At 44.0% G+C, this 15,986-nt stretch overlaps 6 protein-coding genes across 6 annotated transcripts; 3 read left to right on the top strand and 3 right to left on the bottom strand.

Annotated features, from left to right (window-relative positions):
• The first annotated feature begins 1,147 nt into the window (after positions 1-1,147).
• On the top strand, positions 1,148-2,474 carry BDB00DRAFT_805609 (ras related protein 1b). The gene is made up of 4 exons (XM_053122199.1): positions 1,148-1,192; positions 1,265-1,327; positions 1,508-1,774; positions 1,858-2,474. Exons 2-4 carry the CDS (start codon positions 1,271-1,273, stop codon positions 2,086-2,088), a joined length of 555 nt encoding a protein of 184 aa, XP_052983498.1. The 5' UTR covers positions 1,148-1,192; positions 1,265-1,270; the 3' UTR covers positions 2,089-2,474.
• A 212-nt stretch (positions 2,475-2,686) lies between these two features.
• On the bottom strand, positions 2,687-4,069 carry BDB00DRAFT_20794 (ras-like protein 1). Its single transcript, XM_053116465.1, has 4 exons — positions 3,608-4,069; positions 3,442-3,516; positions 3,277-3,358; positions 2,687-3,175 (listed from the first exon to the last, which is right to left on the bottom strand). Exons 1-4 carry the CDS (start codon positions 3,663-3,665, stop codon positions 2,773-2,775), a joined length of 618 nt encoding a protein of 205 aa, XP_052983497.1. The 5' UTR covers positions 3,666-4,069; the 3' UTR covers positions 2,687-2,772.
• Positions 4,070-5,200: 1,131 nt separating this feature from the next.
• Positions 5,201-5,972, top strand: BDB00DRAFT_805598 (YhhN-like protein). The gene has a single exon (XM_053122198.1). It carries the CDS (start codon positions 5,238-5,240, stop codon positions 5,895-5,897), a length of 660 nt encoding a protein of 219 aa, XP_052983496.1. The 5' UTR covers positions 5,201-5,237; the 3' UTR covers positions 5,898-5,972.
• Positions 5,973-6,860: 888 nt separating this feature from the next.
• Positions 6,861-8,734, top strand: BDB00DRAFT_805596 (WD40-repeat-containing domain protein). Its single transcript, XM_053122197.1, has 3 exons — positions 6,861-7,873; positions 7,948-8,242; positions 8,333-8,734. Exons 1-3 carry the CDS (start codon positions 6,972-6,974, stop codon positions 8,489-8,491), a joined length of 1,356 nt encoding a protein of 451 aa, XP_052983495.1. The 5' UTR covers positions 6,861-6,971; the 3' UTR covers positions 8,492-8,734.
• Positions 8,735-8,758: 24 nt separating this feature from the next.
• BDB00DRAFT_868682 (kinase-like domain-containing protein) lies at positions 8,759-11,197 on the bottom strand (the record flags this gene model as incomplete). The annotated part of the gene is made up of 5 exons (XM_053126497.1): positions 8,759-10,014; positions 10,154-10,456; positions 10,526-10,558; positions 10,627-10,894; positions 10,967-11,197. The coding sequence occupies 5 exons, from the start codon at positions 11,195-11,197 to the stop codon at positions 8,759-8,761; spliced, it is 2,091 nt and encodes a 696-aa protein (XP_052983494.1).
• A 221-nt stretch (positions 11,198-11,418) lies between these two features.
• On the bottom strand, positions 11,419-14,491 carry BDB00DRAFT_20557 (uncharacterized protein). Its single transcript, XM_053116454.1, has 8 exons — positions 14,307-14,491; positions 14,148-14,214; positions 14,041-14,071; positions 13,643-13,918; positions 13,285-13,544; positions 13,029-13,191; positions 12,386-12,965; positions 11,419-12,301 (listed from the first exon to the last, which is right to left on the bottom strand). The coding sequence occupies exons 1-8, from the start codon at positions 14,368-14,370 to the stop codon at positions 11,640-11,642; spliced, it is 2,103 nt and encodes a 700-aa protein (XP_052983493.1). The 5' UTR covers positions 14,371-14,491; the 3' UTR covers positions 11,419-11,639.
• Positions 14,492-15,986: the final 1,495 nt, after the last annotated feature.

Here is a 15,986-nt window from a genome sequence, read left to right as displayed (position 1 = left end):
TCCATATGTACCTTGCTCCAATCTCTTGCACTCTTATATATGATGTGGAAACAAAAGTAACATTTTCATATACACGTGGTATATAAAATGTGCTCTTTTCTACCCAGTCTCATCTAGCATGTTCTTGCAGCCAATGACACTCATCTAAGAAAATGCGTACCATATCAGATAATCCAAGATGCTATCATACCCAGCTGTCGATCAACCGTATCAGCTCGACCCGATACGCCACTGTCAGCGCAAATAAAATATCACATCGTTTTTTTTCGGATTATAGAGTAGGAAGCAAGAAACAAATCTGTCTTCATTGTCAACTATGTTACTCTATATTGTATTCACTATAGCACGGTGTAGACTATGAGAGAAGAGTGCTGTATGTGAGTGAGCAAGTATTTAATCAGTTGTGAGCCAGTGGTACCATTGCTTAAATTAAATGGATCAGCTAGAGGAAAAGAGATTTCAACAGCTAGTCATGGCTTGTGTCGACACTTAGGCCAGAGGCTTTTGATCGACGACCGCAGGAGTACTATGTAACAGCAGCACAACAATCAACAAATGATAAGTAAGTTCACTTCATTTGGTAATGAAACCAGCAGCAAATCAATCTTGCCATACGAACTGATACCCAGGGAGTGATACAAAGACACTCAGCGCGTCAATTCTTCTCTTGTTATTTACTTGATTTGCATATCAAGCTGAACACGAATTGGTGTACTTGTAAAGCTATTTTAAGCTCTACAATGTGAGAAGAAAGAAAACTCTTGGTACTGGTATGAAATAGAGGGTGAGGAGGGAGAGAGAGAGAAAGAGATGGGTGTACATACATCCGGATAATAGCCGTTTGTGAGTAAATGTCGGCCTCACATATGAAAATGTAGTATCATCATACAGCAGGACAGTAGTAAGGTTGTGCTTGTATGTTGCATGAATCCAAGACAGAAAAAAAATGCTTAAACGCGCTGCCATCCGTCGGTTTGCTCGGGACGCATAAGTTAGTGCGGGATTGTGAGAAAAGTAGTGGAGGGGTGTCAGCAATAGTGATAGTAGTAGTAAAGTAGTAGCGATAGTAGCAGTAAAGAACGAGTGAGTGTTAATCTAAAAGAAAGAAAAAAATTCGGGCCAGCTGCTTTTGATTTTTCTGGTGCTCCCTTTCCCCCTTTGGTGTACCTATTTTACATTCTCGAACAAATCGGTATAACTTCAATCAGAGCATTTTTCTTTCGAGATTAAACAATCTAGTGCTCATCATCACGTAAAAAAGTAGCCGCCAATGAGAGAATACAAACTTGTGGTCTTGGGTTCCGGAGGTGTAGGCAAATCGGCTTTGGTAAGTTGACAGTAGAGGAACCTATGAAACGGAGGGACTCCGGTTGTAGTAGTAGTAGTAGTAGTAGTAGTGGTAGTGGTAGTGCTTGGTAATAAGTAGCAGAGAGTGGAAAAAAGAACCGTTATGACTACAAAGCGATGAAATTTATGATATTCAATATGTTAACGTGTGTATACACAGACTGTCCAATTCGTCCAATCGATATTTGTCGAGAAATACGATCCAACGATTGAAGACTCGTACCGAAAGCAGGTGGAAGTGGACGGACAGCAATGTATGCTTGAAATTCTGGATACGGCAGGGACCGAACAATTTACGGCGATGCGCGATCTGTACATGAAGAACGGACAAGGCTTCCTGCTTGTATTTTCGATCACCAGTATGGTTACATTGAACGATCTACACGAGCTGCGAGAACAGATACTGCGCGTCAAGGACTCGGAAAATGTAAAGAAAAAGACAGAAAGAACGTGCGATATCCGAGAGGAAAAGAGTAGACTCATGTTTTTTTTGGATTGATCGATTGTTAGGTGCCGATAGTATTAGTGGGCAACAAATGCGATCTGGAGGAGGAGCGCATGGTGTCGCGCGAGCAAGGCATGATGCTGTCACAGCAATGGGGAGGCAAGCCGTTTTATGAAACATCAGCGCGGTACAAGATTAATGTAGACGAGGTGTTTTTTGATGTGGTGCGGCAAATCAATAAGCAGATACCCAGCAAAGATAAGGGCAAGAAGAAGCTCAAGTGTGTAGTCCTGTAGAATCTCTCTCTTATTGTTTTTATTCCCCTTCTCATGCTCTTATTCTCCACCTCCCCACCCCCCCCCCCGAATCTCATGTTTTCGTCTGTAACCCGCTTTGCTGCCGTAATATATCCTTTCTTCGTTCTATTTCTTATTAAAAGAGGCTTATCTCATTCAAGCAATTATTGGGGCCATCTATAGTGACACAACCTAACCAGTTTTAAAAAAAGCATAGTAAGATATTATATTGGGGCTGTTGATACAGAGTCTACGAAAATAAATACGAAGGAATAAGAAAGTAATCGTCGAGATAACTTTGAAAAGAGAGAGAGAGAGAGAGAGAGAAACGAGAAAAAGAAAAGCGTAGGAGGATGAGAGGGAGGTTAATAAGAGGAGAACAGATTGATTTGCGGGAAAAAAGAAAAAGACGGGGGTGTGGTGCAAAGGGAAGTGTAACCGTTGTATACGGTGCAAGTACGACAAGAGTGTTCTTTTTCGGAGGAGTAAGAAGAAGGGAGGAAGCACGAGCATGGAAAAAAAAAGGGGGGGAGAATTCGGGTTATTTGAGAAGAAGAAGAAGAAGCAAGAAAGGTATGTTGTGTGTTATCGTCGTCATCGTTCTTTACATAATACACTTGGCGTGGTGGTGATAATGATAACGGTGGTGAAGGTGAAGGTGAAGGTGAAGGTGGAGAAGGAGGTCTACATCATGACGCAGCACTTGTCAGACGCGACATCGGGCGCATCCTGCATACCAAACTGATCATGGCCACTGCCGCGCATCTCTTGCTCTTTGTTGAACCGGCGGATGTCTCGTACGACCTGGTAAAATGCATCGTCGACGTGTATGCGCTGCTTTGCGGAGGTCTCCAAGAACTGACATCCAAACTGTCTCGCGAGATCACGTCCCTCCTGGCTCGATACCTGGCGGTCTGCCTCCAAGTCGCTTTTGTTGGCAACGAGGACCATAGGAAAATAGTCGCGGTCCTTGACACGGCAGATTTGTTGGTAGAACGTCGTGATTTCTTCAAACGACATTCGCGAGGTGATAGAGTATACTAGCAAGAACCCTTCGCCGTTGCGCATGTATTGTTCGCGCATTGCGCTGCATTTTTTTTTTCGAGCATTCATAATCATCATAGGTACCAGAGTCAGCTTTTATTCTTCTATCGCTTCTACTCTTTGCCGTCTTTCCTGATACCTCACCTGTATTCTTCTTGACCTGCTGTATCCAAGACATCCAATAGGGCCGTCTCCGAGTCAATCACGCATTGCTTGCGGTATGAGTCTACCATTCCCCTCAAGCTTATCAATACCTCCAGCATCATCATCATCTTGAGTCAAGTCAGCCCGTATTTAGTTGCGTAGTACCTTCAATAGTAGGGTCGTATTCATCCACAAAATGGGACTGGATAAACTGGATCGTCAAGGCGGACTTGCCCACACCTTACAACCCACACATACGGCACAGAGTTTTTTTTGGTAACCAGTTAAAAGAGAGTCGGGTAACAATTCAAGCAAAAACCGCATAGTTTACCTCCTCCGCCAACCATGACGAGTTTATATTCGCGAACAAAAGACGATGCTTTGGACATGTTGCAATCTGGAGGAATATGACGGGATGTTACAGATGAAGGTTTCGTCAAGAAAAAAAGTTGGAGCGAGGTGGGAAAAAAAGATAGGTGCACTCCTCAAGATCCCTTTTGGGAGAACGATTTTTGTGACTAGAGAAAGAGAGAAAGAGAGGAGGTCGCTCTGTGGAAGAGTGCTTGATCCAACCACCACCACACTTATTTTTTTTTTCACCTTCATCAAACTTGTGCTACTGAGTTTTTAAAATCATTTCACTGCCCTCTGCTTATACTGCTACGACTAAGACTACTACTGTATACAGGTCTATCTCGTTCAGGAACTTATCGGATGATTATATACTGAAACAAAGGCACATCTGGTATGAACCGCTCCTACCGCGCATACAAATTGCGTGTTGATTTTAGCTTGGTGAAGAAGAAGGTTGCGTAGTGACGCAAACAATTTGTTGCCATGGAAACAGGTTGCTATGACAGTATACTCTTACATTTCTGGTCGGTTTATAATGTGACACTTTGATGGTAATTTGAGGAGGAGGAGATGCAAGACAGGAGGAGTGTGTGTGAAGAGGGAACGGAGGAGTGACAAGAGGAGAGGGGTTGTTAGCAAATCATATAACGCATCGACCAGAGCGACTAAATAAATCCCGCTTTTTCAGTCGAGAGTTAAAATATACCGGAATCTTCCATCAACTTCTGCCCTTTTGTTGGAGATCAACGATTCAAACCAATTTACTTGAGGGAAAAAAGATCATACCAGACAATTATCCTATTTCTGGATCAATTAGAAATATCTCGAGCAACACCGATAAACAATAACATGCGCTTTGGGCATCTTCAATTTTTTTACCTGTCTTCATACCCTCCTTCTTCTTCCCATGATAAACGGCTTTTTTTTAAAAAAAGCTCCCTTTTAATAACTGACAATTCGAGAATGGGATTAAGAGCAACTGGTTGCAGTTGCAGCACTGCTTCAATATGATGGTATAAATTAACTGCATATCATCAGTTGATATGGGCACAGAAAATAAATTTAAAGACACTTCGTCGTTTGCCATCACACATTGCCGTATATCTCTGACATAATTTATAATGCTTGTTGCTGCTCCTGTTGCTGCTGATGCTGCTCGTTTTATCTAATATCGAAACCGCCGTTGTAAATGCTTTTAAAACTGCTTTCAAATAGTAGTGTATGATTGAGCCTGGTGCTGAAAAACGACGGCTTTCATCATAAGCGTAGCCAGGTTTTGAAAATAAAATGAGAAATATCCCAGTAGTAGATCCAAACTTGAACTTTTAGCTTTAAGCAATTGCAAGCTGGTGACTCGATGCAAAGGTCTTTGACGCGAATGCGCATTCGCTGAGAGTATAGTAATAGTGAAAAGCAAAGGTATGGAGTTATCATACCGCCCCCCCTGTGTCACTCCAACGTTTTACTGCCACCCGTTTCAGAGTCCGGATATAGTCAGGCGTCTTGCCTCGTCTTATGTAAAGCTAAACTCTCTTTTTTTTTGTTTGCCTTCTTTCCTTCTTTGTTTTCGCACAAATTCATCTTTTATCTTTTCCCAAACGGAGAAAATGATTCAAGAGACCTTTGCAATCAACCAGGGCGTCAAATTGACGGCGGCTGCGCTACCCTTACTACTTGCATCCGAATATTACCAGTCTCGCAAAGGTGTATGGGTTTTCAAACCATTAGCATCACTTGGTTTCTTGTTGTCAGCAACGGCCAACCACCAGGGCACAGCAGCATTACCCGTCTTTTCGAAATACATTCTTCTTGGCTTGGGACTTGGTGCTGTCGGCGATGTGTGCTTGATCCCTAAATCCGGGTTCTTGCTTGGCCTCGGTAGCTTCTTAGTTGGCCACCTGTCGTTAGTCTATGCATTCACAGTGCACGGTATGGACGCGTCTTATGCATTAGCAGGATTGGCAGGTACAGGCGCAATTGGCACCATTGTAGGCCGTTGGCTGTTACCCAAAGTCAAGGACCCTGTTATGCGTAAGGCTGTACTCGGATACATGCTGGTCATTACAGGCATGGTGGTCACTGCCACTGCTAGTCTCCCACACACTCCAGTGCCTCGTCAACAGTATATGGGAGCTTTGATGTTCTATCTGTCTGATCTGTTTGTGGCTCGTCAGGAATTCGTCACCAAGTCTGTCTGGAATTCTTGGATCGGCTTACCTTTATATTACGGTGGTCAACTCTTGCTTGCTGGTACGCTTGCCCAATAATATCCTCTAGTTTTTGTTTCCCACCTCCGTTCTTCATTTGTATATATATCCCAGCTGTTTACAATCATAATAAATCGACACTTCTTGCCAGGTGTCTTAATATATATTCTTCCCCGCCATGACATGACTTCAGCATCAATTCTCCATCAGCGTGGTATTATTCATCAAGAAGTCTTCAGCTTATACACTGGAAAATGCATAAGTTATATATTTCGTCCAACGGCTTTAACGCACCATAATTCTTTAATAACAAAGAAGATTGTGTGTAACATCTGACACGTGAAGCAGTAAGGTCGAACCTTCATATGCTACAGACATTATCCAAAATCAGAAGGAAGTACTAAGTGAATGGGCATCTTGCGTATATACTATGAACTATATTCTCTAATTTTCTTTGTTCATACAATCTATGAATCCAAAACTACACAACGATGTTGCCTCGTTATGAGCCCACATAGAAAAGGTCAACGGTGTAACCGAAGGCAAGTTTGTGATCTACGGTACAACGCGCGCTGTTATTGTTTGTGACCAGAGATGAGGGAAATGACCTGCTCCGGCAAATGCTAAATACCTTTGTGGCAACTGCATTTGCTGCGACGATGTTTTTGTTGTATATTACTTAAAGGCAGTTCCACTGGATGTAATTATTTCAGATTTCAGATTTTGAGAAAGAAGACTGTGCGAATATAATTGTAATATGACTCTTACAGTGGGTTAAAATCTACATTCAGATATACGACGGAAAGCAGTCTGTCTTGAAAATGTTTTCGAGGTTGCAGATGCAACCATGTTATTGCATAGTACGAATGATATAAGCTATATTGAGCTATAACAAGTGAGAGAAATCACTGTAGAGTGCAGCATGAGTCAACCGTCTTGCTCACAGGTATATGGCATCGAGTGCCAAACATTAAATTCATCAAGTGACGAAAGAAACGCTGCGTTCATGCTACATTGATGTTTCACCGACTTGACGAGCCGACAATTTTTCGTGCGTGGCTTGTTATGTAAGTGAAAGAGGTCCCCTCCCCGCTCTCATTCACTTTGGTCTTTTCTTTCCACACCACACCGAAAATGTTCAGCGAAGTGGCCATTTCAGCTTCCAGCACCGACTCGACCGTCTACGTATGGGACATTCGATCGGGATCTACATTATTTTCGTTCAAACAGTCAATGAGCCACAAGTCATGTCTTGCCACAGTTGCAAAACCCAATGCGGGTCTACAAACAGGCGCGATCGTGACAGCTCAAACCGATCGCGCGGTTCTCAATGTATATCAGTGGCAACGTGATCAAGTATTGCACAAGATGCCCATGCCTGAGAAACTCGTCAGTGTCGCCGCGTCGCATCGAGGCCACCTTGTTGCAGGCGGTACAGCGAGTGGTCGCGTATTCTTATGGCAAGTTTCAACCGGAATGCTTTTAAAAGTGTACGAGGCCCATTTTCGACGCATTACGAAATTGGCGTTTAGCGGTGACGACGCAACGCTTTTGACGGCCAGTGAGGATGCGACTGTTCATGTATGGTTGTTGGGGAATTTGCTGGAACATGACCAGGAGGAGAGCAGTGCACGACCTGCTCCGTTGTTTTCATGGTCAGATCATACGTTACCAGTGACCGATATGCACGTTGGCGCAGGCACCATGGCAACAGCGCGCGTCTATACGTCAAGCTTGGATAATACAGTCAAGGCGTGGGATCTTTCTACGGGCGAACTGTTGACTACGTTCCTGTTCCCAAAAGCAGTGTCCACAGTAATTGCAGATCCGTCAGAAACAAGGCTGTTTGTCGCTTGCGAAAACAAGATTTATCCTGTTGAGCTGTATCGCCGGAGGCACGATAAGACATACAATGCAGATGTTGTTGAAAGCGGAGGTGGCATGGCCAAGGTTGAGTCGATCGGTATCAAGGCAGTAGATGCATCGGGAGAAAAGGCCAATGGCCAAACAGAAGGTCCTGTATTTGTTGATCATAGGTATGGTGTTTCTTTTTTTGTAGTTAAATGATAGAAAAAAGATGCAAGACTAAAATTTGATAAAATTTGTGTAGTGGAACCGTAACTTCGCTTGCTTTGTCGTTCGATGGAAGCCTGTTAATATCTGCTTCAGAGGATGGAGATTGTATAGTTTGGGATGTCACTAGCAGACAGCCTCTACGCAAATTCAAATCACATAAGGGTCCTATCACACATGTCTCGTGTATATTACGACCCTCAGAGCTTGTCACTGGCAGCAGCAGCAACACATCTATTCCTATGCCATGGAAGACTTTTAAACGAACACTAGCAACGGAAGAGGAAGAACAGCGAAGCGAATCATTCCAGTTGATGACGGATACCCAATCGGTTCGTCATCATTTTTCTTCTCTTTCACTCTTTCAGTCCACATGTTGGAGAGAGACTAATCGTCGTGATTTTCTATGATTATATATCTAGGACCTTCAACGTCATCAGCAAATATTGGAACCAGGTCCCCTCTACTCGTCTATTCCTTCTTGCTTACAATCCGTCAATTCTGTTGAAAACGCCGTGAAACAGTTAAATGTAAGACAGAGAAATAGACTATCAATGAAAAGAGGTTGCTTATCCATTTGAAATATGATTACCAGGCACCTGGCTCGAGTAGCGCACTCCAAAACAAAGTATCTAGTCTGGAAGACGAACTCTCGCGACTGTATCAACATCACAAAAAGGTCAAGTCGCTACAAGACAATTTGCACAATACCATGGTTGATCAATACATGACGAAACGTCGAAAAATAGCATCATCATCAGCGTCAGCATCCTCAGAAGATTAGGCAACAAAATTGTATATATATAGTATAGTATAGTATTATTATCACTGTTTTAATTTCTTTTCAATTATAACTTCAAAGCAGTCAAAATGCTACTACAAATATTTTTGTATTCCCATGAGTTGCCACTGATTCGTCGAAACTGCAGCCCATGCATGCCAAGAAGCCAGGGGACCTTGACAATGTGTATCTCAAAGCAAACTGACTGTTGTTGCTCCGTGCATTCAAACCGGCCTTGGGTTTCGCACCAGTCGATGCTCATATCCTTGAGCACGTGGGTAAGATCATTGCGGATGACAGCTGGCGACTTTGTGGAGGTGGTAGTCATGGAAAATAGACCCTTGAGGAACACTGGTCGGACGTGTTCGTCTGCATTCACTTCGTTTGTTGTGGTGCTATTACTGTTGCTACTGTTATTGCTGTTGTTGTTGATGGTGGTACTCGTCTCTCCACTGCTGCCATTAGCGTGGTTGGTGCGCGAAAATAAAGTGCTCAACTTCCGAGAAATAACGTGCTGATGGATTTCGCTTGATGTCGAAGGTTTGGGTTCGTTATCCGCCGGAGAAATAATTGGAGCGTACGATTTGGCCTTTTTATGCCCACGTCCATTACGCTTTTGTGCTGCTGGTTTTAATGCAGGTGGCGGTGCTGGAGGCAAAAGGGTGGCACTGGCCAAACTGGCGCTCTTTTGATGATGATGTTTGCGAGGACCCGATTCTTCGAATTTGGTCGCATGAGCTGCAGCAGCAGCAGCAGCAACAGCAGCATCGCCAGGGGGTAAAGCACAGTAAGAGGGTCGCCTTGTGTTGTTGAAATCATTTTCTACAACAACATTGTCGGCACCATCTTCTCGCTCCATGCGTTCCTTGACAAGGTGGTACACCGAAACCAAGGGGTGGTAGGCATCTGGAATGGATTGTGGATCGTCTTTGGCGACTGGATAAGACGAAACATGGTTACTATTGCTGCTACTGTTGCCCAGCAATGAGAAGAAGCCAGAGCCGGTGCTGCTCGTGCTGCCATTGCGACTGTGCGATGCAGAGCGCTGGTTGCGTAACCGGGTTGCCTCTTGGAACTGTTCGGATGTGATTATTTTCTCCAACTGCTCCTTAATTTCTTCCTCGGTGCCGAATTTGGTAAACACTGTCATGCGACGCACAATGGCCATGTCGATAGGCAGGGTCAATGGCTGTCTGGGCGGCAGATGGTTGTCAACAGGCCCGTCGTATCCGCGCAGCATCCATGGATGAACCATGATCTCTGATACCGTGGATCGGTGACCAGGGTTCGTGACCAAGACTTTGTTTAGCAGGCTTTTGCATTCTGTACAGTTGACCGTGATGACGCCAGCGACGAATCATTAACATGTATGCATTAGCTCAGGGCTTTCCTTTTTGAGCCATATTTGTATGCAGAAATTGAAAGAGGGAGGAAGAGAGAGACAGTGTGTGTGTGCACAAACCTAACGTCAGGTGCGGAGGATATTCTATGGCGCCCTTTTTGATCTTTTCATGCAGAGTTTGTGTGGTCTGGTCGTCAAAGGGGACCTTGCCGCATACAAGAACGTATAGCACGATGCCGAAGCTCCAGACGTCAGCTGCAGGCCCATTGTAGGACTTGCCGTTGAGCAGTTCAGGGGCAGCAAAGTAAAGCGAGCCGCAAAAGGTTGAAAGGGGTGTGTCGGGCGAGAACAAATTGGACAGGCCGAAATCAATTATTTTGACGTGGCCGGTACGCGAGATCAAAATGTTCTCGATTTTCAGATCTTTGTTAATATTTTCACATCAGTAAAGGTCTCCTTTTCCTTCCTACTTCTTTGGCTATTGGCGCTTACCTCGATGAACAATGGAATTGCGGTGACAATAGTCTGCATGAATTTAACCTGTTTTTTTAGCACACCGACCCGAACAGAGTGTCCGTTTCTTTTCAATTTACCTAATGCACTCATAATTTGTCGTGCGAATCGTCTCGCATGCTTCTCCTTAAGCTTCCCATGCGAAATAATGTAGTCTAATAGCTGGCCGCCACTCACATACTCCATCATAAGGTAGTAGTAGTGGTCATCCACGATGATGGGTGCTTTCAGGTTGACAATGTACGGATGGTGGAGTAGAGACAGGATATTCGCTTCTCGTAATGTGCGTTCTTCACGGAACTCATCGTCGTCCTTTGATCCACGGCGGCGGATGATTTTGACGGCAAGCTACATGTTATGTTGTGTTAATTTATTTGCAAGGTAGGACAAGAAACGTCAGAAGAGAGGGAGGGCGGTTACCTTTTTATGCGAATCGTTTTGGTGCACCGCCAGCTTGACTTTACCCATTCCTCCCGAACCTAACGTCAAGGTGAGATTGTAGTCGCCAATGGCGCGCTTTGACTTGACTCGGTCGCCGTGATGCTTGCTGTGTTGTTTCTTCAAGGCAAGATCGTCGCCACTGGCAACAGTGGAAGAATCAGATGGCGGTGCCCATGTCACTGCTTTGACGTCACCAAGTTCCTGCACCATTGGAAAGCGAATAAAAAGGAATGGTAAAAGAAAAGAGAAAGAAAGAAAGAGAGATAGAGAGAGAGAGAGAGAGAGAGACGATACTTATTTGAGATATAAATGATGTTATGCAGGGTGGTGAGTTAATAACCAATAGGCTGCGGCATGCACAATGAGTGAATAGAAAAAAAAGTTCAGGTTGTTTATTATGAAATTGGTCAGAAGAATAAACTACAAAGAGAAAGAGAGAGAGAGAGAGAGAGCAGGTAGTTGAGTGATAAAAGGGTTTAAGAAGGAAAAGGGGGTAGTGTGTATTTGGGAGAAGCGAGAGAGGACAGAAAGGGCTGTTGTTGGTTCTTGTTGTCGTTCAGTTTGGATGTGATAGCGGAGATGTGTATATATTCGATATGTGCGTGTGTTTGCGTTTGAGTGTTTGGGTGCGTTTTCTACTACTTGTTCTACTTTAATGCTGTCCGTAGTAAGAAGAACCCGATTGCGGAGGGTAGCCTTGTGAAGCTGGAGGATAACCAGAGTAGTACGACTGGGATGGAGGATAGCCTTGCGAGTATTGCTGCTGCTGTTGTTGTTGCTGCTGCTGCTGCTGCTGGTAATAGTCGCCTTGCACTGGCGGATACCCGCCGCCATACACAGACGAAGTAGGTGGGTAGCCTCCAGCCTGAGGGTATCCCGCAGCCTGCTGAGCAGGTACCATTGTTGGCGTGCTCATGCTCGTGCCATATGTGTATGACGACTGGTGGCCGTGGAGTGACACCTGACTGCCGCTAGGATCGCTCAGACCGTAAGGATTAGGAGGTGCCAAGCCCGCCGTCGGTGGGGGCATCATTTGCTGCGAGCCGGGATAGTCCGATTCGTTCTGTGGTTGGACGCTGCCGTACGCATCCGATGCATCGAACGACGACGTGAATACGAACGTTTTATCGCGGATCACACACTCAATCTTTATTTCTGTCAGGCCGAAATACATTCGAATCGTCATGTTGACCTTATCACCAGGTCGCACTCCTTCAAGCGTAGGCATGCGAATAGGGAAATGGCCAACCTTCTTGATAAGTTGGTGCGTTGTTAAACGAGGGGGTGGTCCTTCGCCATCAAAGGCAAACAAATCTAAAAGTACATATTAACCAATTCGTTAACATGCGTCTTTCCGTAAAAGGCCACTTGATATTCATCGAGGAACAGATAACTCACCTGAGTCTGTATCATTAGGATAGCTGATGACAAAGTTCTTGGACACACACTCATCCACTCGTACACTCTGTCCCTTTTGCACATAGACGCTGAAGCGTTGACGACAATAGGTCTTTTGATCTACGCCGACAACCGAGTATTCCGGCGGATCGAGGTCCTTGTTGAACAGCATACGAGTCTCAACACCATAGGTACGACGAGACACGCGCTCAGTGACAATTTGGGGATTCAAACCAAAGTAAACCGCGCCACGGACGACAGCCAATTCACCTCTTGGAGGGACACCGATCATACCAACTCGGTTGGCAAACGCTTCTTCCACTCGACGGAACAGGTAATTCGACTGGCCGAAACCTCCGACAAGGAAGATAGCCTCCAAGTTATTGGGCGATTGCACCAATTGACCCTCAATCAGCTGTAGAACCTGGTCAATAACGGGCTCAAAGACCTGATCTCTCAGTTCATTTGCTGGGAGGCACAACGAACCGTTCTCGAGACCGATGCTCTCGTCGGTCAGGTCGCCTAGACCCATTGATGCTGGAAGGTCAAGGAAATGATCTTCGTAACCGTCAAATTCGGGCTAACCATAAACAGCGTGAGCTACTAATAATAGCAATTCATCTTTTTCAATTCTTTTCAGTACCTTGATGATGTTAACAAATGTGTCCATGATGTGCTCCATAGCCGAGTCATTGATGCTGCCAAAGTGGTAGAACTTGTGCTTAATGTATTCTCGCATACGCAGATCCAAAAATCCTGAACCACACGAACCACCATGACCATTTGTCACTTCCTTCAAAGTTCGTCTAACCAGCGGAAAGCAAAGAAAGAGTCAGTCATGTGAGGCTCTTCAAATTTAACAAACGAATGTTCTTTGGTTTTCTTATTTTTGTTCTTACCTTCCACCCATTTGCTGGTCAATCTCAAATACAATCAAATCGACCGTACCGCCACCAGCATCACAAATCATAAAGCGTTGACCGTGGACCAAATTGAACTGTTCTGATTTTTTCTCACAGTAAAGTGCCGCAGCTTCAGGTTCGGAAATGAGCATAAGCCGCTCAGGGTGGTCTCCACGTTGTACAAGGCCTGCACGAATAGCTGCTTCACGCATAGCCGCCTTGGCGTGGTCACTCCACATGGCGGGAACTGTCAAACACTACGTCGTCGTTGTTGTCGTTGCCGCATTACAATGTGAGTTAGTTTTTTTTTGCCAAGATAGTAACGGTTGCCATGAAAACGGAAGGGATAACTTACGTAACGGAATTTGCTTTGATCATAATTACCCGCGAAACCTTTCAACAACTCGGTGCACACATGTTGGTGGAAGGCGCCCATATAGTCTGCGATAACATCAATCACCTGGAGGTTGTTGGGAAGCGCTTCCTGCTGCAAGTGTTCGTCGAGATAGAGTTTGAACTTGGACAGAAGCAAAAAGTCGACACTGTTGGGCTTCATGGCCTGTCGTCGTGCACCATGTCCCCAATCCACAAGTTGTGTTGATCCTTTTCGATACAGCGACAATGTAGGTGTCTTTTGGAATAGAATTAATCACAGAATTAGCACTGACAATAATTCTCACCAAAACCCATAATGCTGGGAAAGCCAGCCAAGTGTGTGTGTGTGTGTGTGTGCATATAGTTTTCTTGTTTTACCTTTGGGTACACATGGTTGTTTTGCTTTGGCCTACGTTTGTCGTTTAAATGATAATAAGTGAGTCATACACTATAATTTTAGATGGACGTAGCGAAAACAAGCATACCACTTGACAATGTCGATCACTTCTTCGTTTTGCGCGAATGCGTAGCAACAGCCCGAAAAGGTGGTACCTGGTTTTTTGAATAATAAAGGAGATGGAAGAAAGTGGTTAAAAATATAACTATATTACACGACGAATGCAAGCAAAGGCAGCTCAAGTTACCAAAGTCAATGCCCACAATCACGGGGTAGTCAGCATAGTTGAATCCGGAAGATGAGGGCTCCATAGTTTTGACCTCACCAAATTAACCGAAGAAAATATAGAAAAAAAAAAGGAAAAGGGGGTGCGGTTGTGGGTCAAAGCTGTTCCAAATCAAAAGTAGCTGGGCCCCAAATAGTTGGAAGGTGTAAAAATAGCCCCAAGTGGGCTAAGAAACAAAAAAGGTGGCCCCGCTCTCAAGCGCGCGTTCTTTTCACCTAGCTAGATTCATCACTTTACATAGTAGATAGTGGACTTGCGTCTCTGTGCAAGGCGAGTTCGTTTATAACGTCATTATTCGTGCTCATGCTTTTGTTCGCTTTCTTGCCCTTCTTGAATGGAACATATAGCTGTAAAACTCAGCATATAGTATTGGTTCTGGACTAGGATACCGGTGGGTAGGTTCTTGGCGGAACCCCATTGTCACGCTCGTTACTCTTGCGGAGACTTATTCGCGACGATCTTTTTTTTTCCTTTTTTTTTTTTTGTGCTTATATGAAATGAACTTAAAGAATACTAAAACTCTTTTTGCATTAGTGTCGTCACTCTGCATTGCAGCTCTTTTTTAACTGTAATTTATTGATTACCTAACCACTTACTTACTATTGCTAGCTACCGTGATTTAACATTTCCATGCCTATTTATCACTTGGTACCAATAAGGTCAACTGCAAAAGTGATTTTTGCCACCATTTATTTTTGGTGCTTTTCTCTTAACTATTATGATCCGTCCTGGTCCAGTCTTACGTATAATAAAAAGCCAATAGCTTTTAGAAATAAGCTTCACTAATCAAGTGTTACGAATACAAAGGAAGTATTAAGTTCCACGTGGTACATGATAGTTGCCACCGCTGCTTCCCCACCAATCGAAATGATCATTTAGACCAACAAGAAGCAACGATCGTCGCAAACAAATGAAAGTATGTGACAAACAATGATATTAAACTGACAATGGGCAACAACGAAAAAGGCTGTAGATCCGTGCAAATTTCACCTGTAACTATTTCAATGGATCTTCATGTTGTTAAACGTGCCCTTCTAGTTAGTACCTAGCATATCCACTGATACTATTCACATATACTACACATGCATTTCATTAAACACGGGATGCTGCAAGCAAACAAACGTGATAGTGCTAGAGTACCACTACCAAGTAAAAAACGTTGATAATTGTTATGTCAACATAGGCTACTACATACTTTCCTGGGTCGTGTTTGCCATCAATTTATCAACTCCTAACTTCCTTTTCGAAGGCCTAATATGCCAATTAGCGAACACATATATTATGTTATATCGTATAGATCGAATTATCAGAAGAACGATCCCATTGCCAAACACGTGATTCGTAGATACAATTTTTGTTTGCTGTCATTTGTAGCCTTTCAATCACCTAAACGACCTTACAAGGCTCTGTAAGGTCTCAAAAAGGCCCAAACGGTAATCTGAGATTTAGGATGTGTAGGCACATTTGCGGCTAAAGCTATTAGAGTGCGGAGACTCCTCCCTTCAACGAACACAAAGAATGATTGAGAAGATATGGCTTTCTATGCTTTAGAATCAGGGTATATGTATAAGTACAAATTAGCTACTGTTGCTCTTATCGTAGCCTGCATTATTCAGCTTATCGCAAGAACTACTGCTTGGA

The sequence above is a fragment of the Zychaea mexicana genome (genome assembly GCF_025766255.1).
Source record: "Zychaea mexicana strain RSA 1403 chromosome Unknown BDB00scaffold_10, whole genome shotgun sequence".
NCBI lineage: Eukaryota > Fungi > Mucoromycota > Mucoromycetes > Mucorales > Lichtheimiaceae > Zychaea > Zychaea mexicana.
Note: the sequence above shows the minus strand (reverse complement) of the source record. Positions and strands in the feature narration are given on the sequence as shown.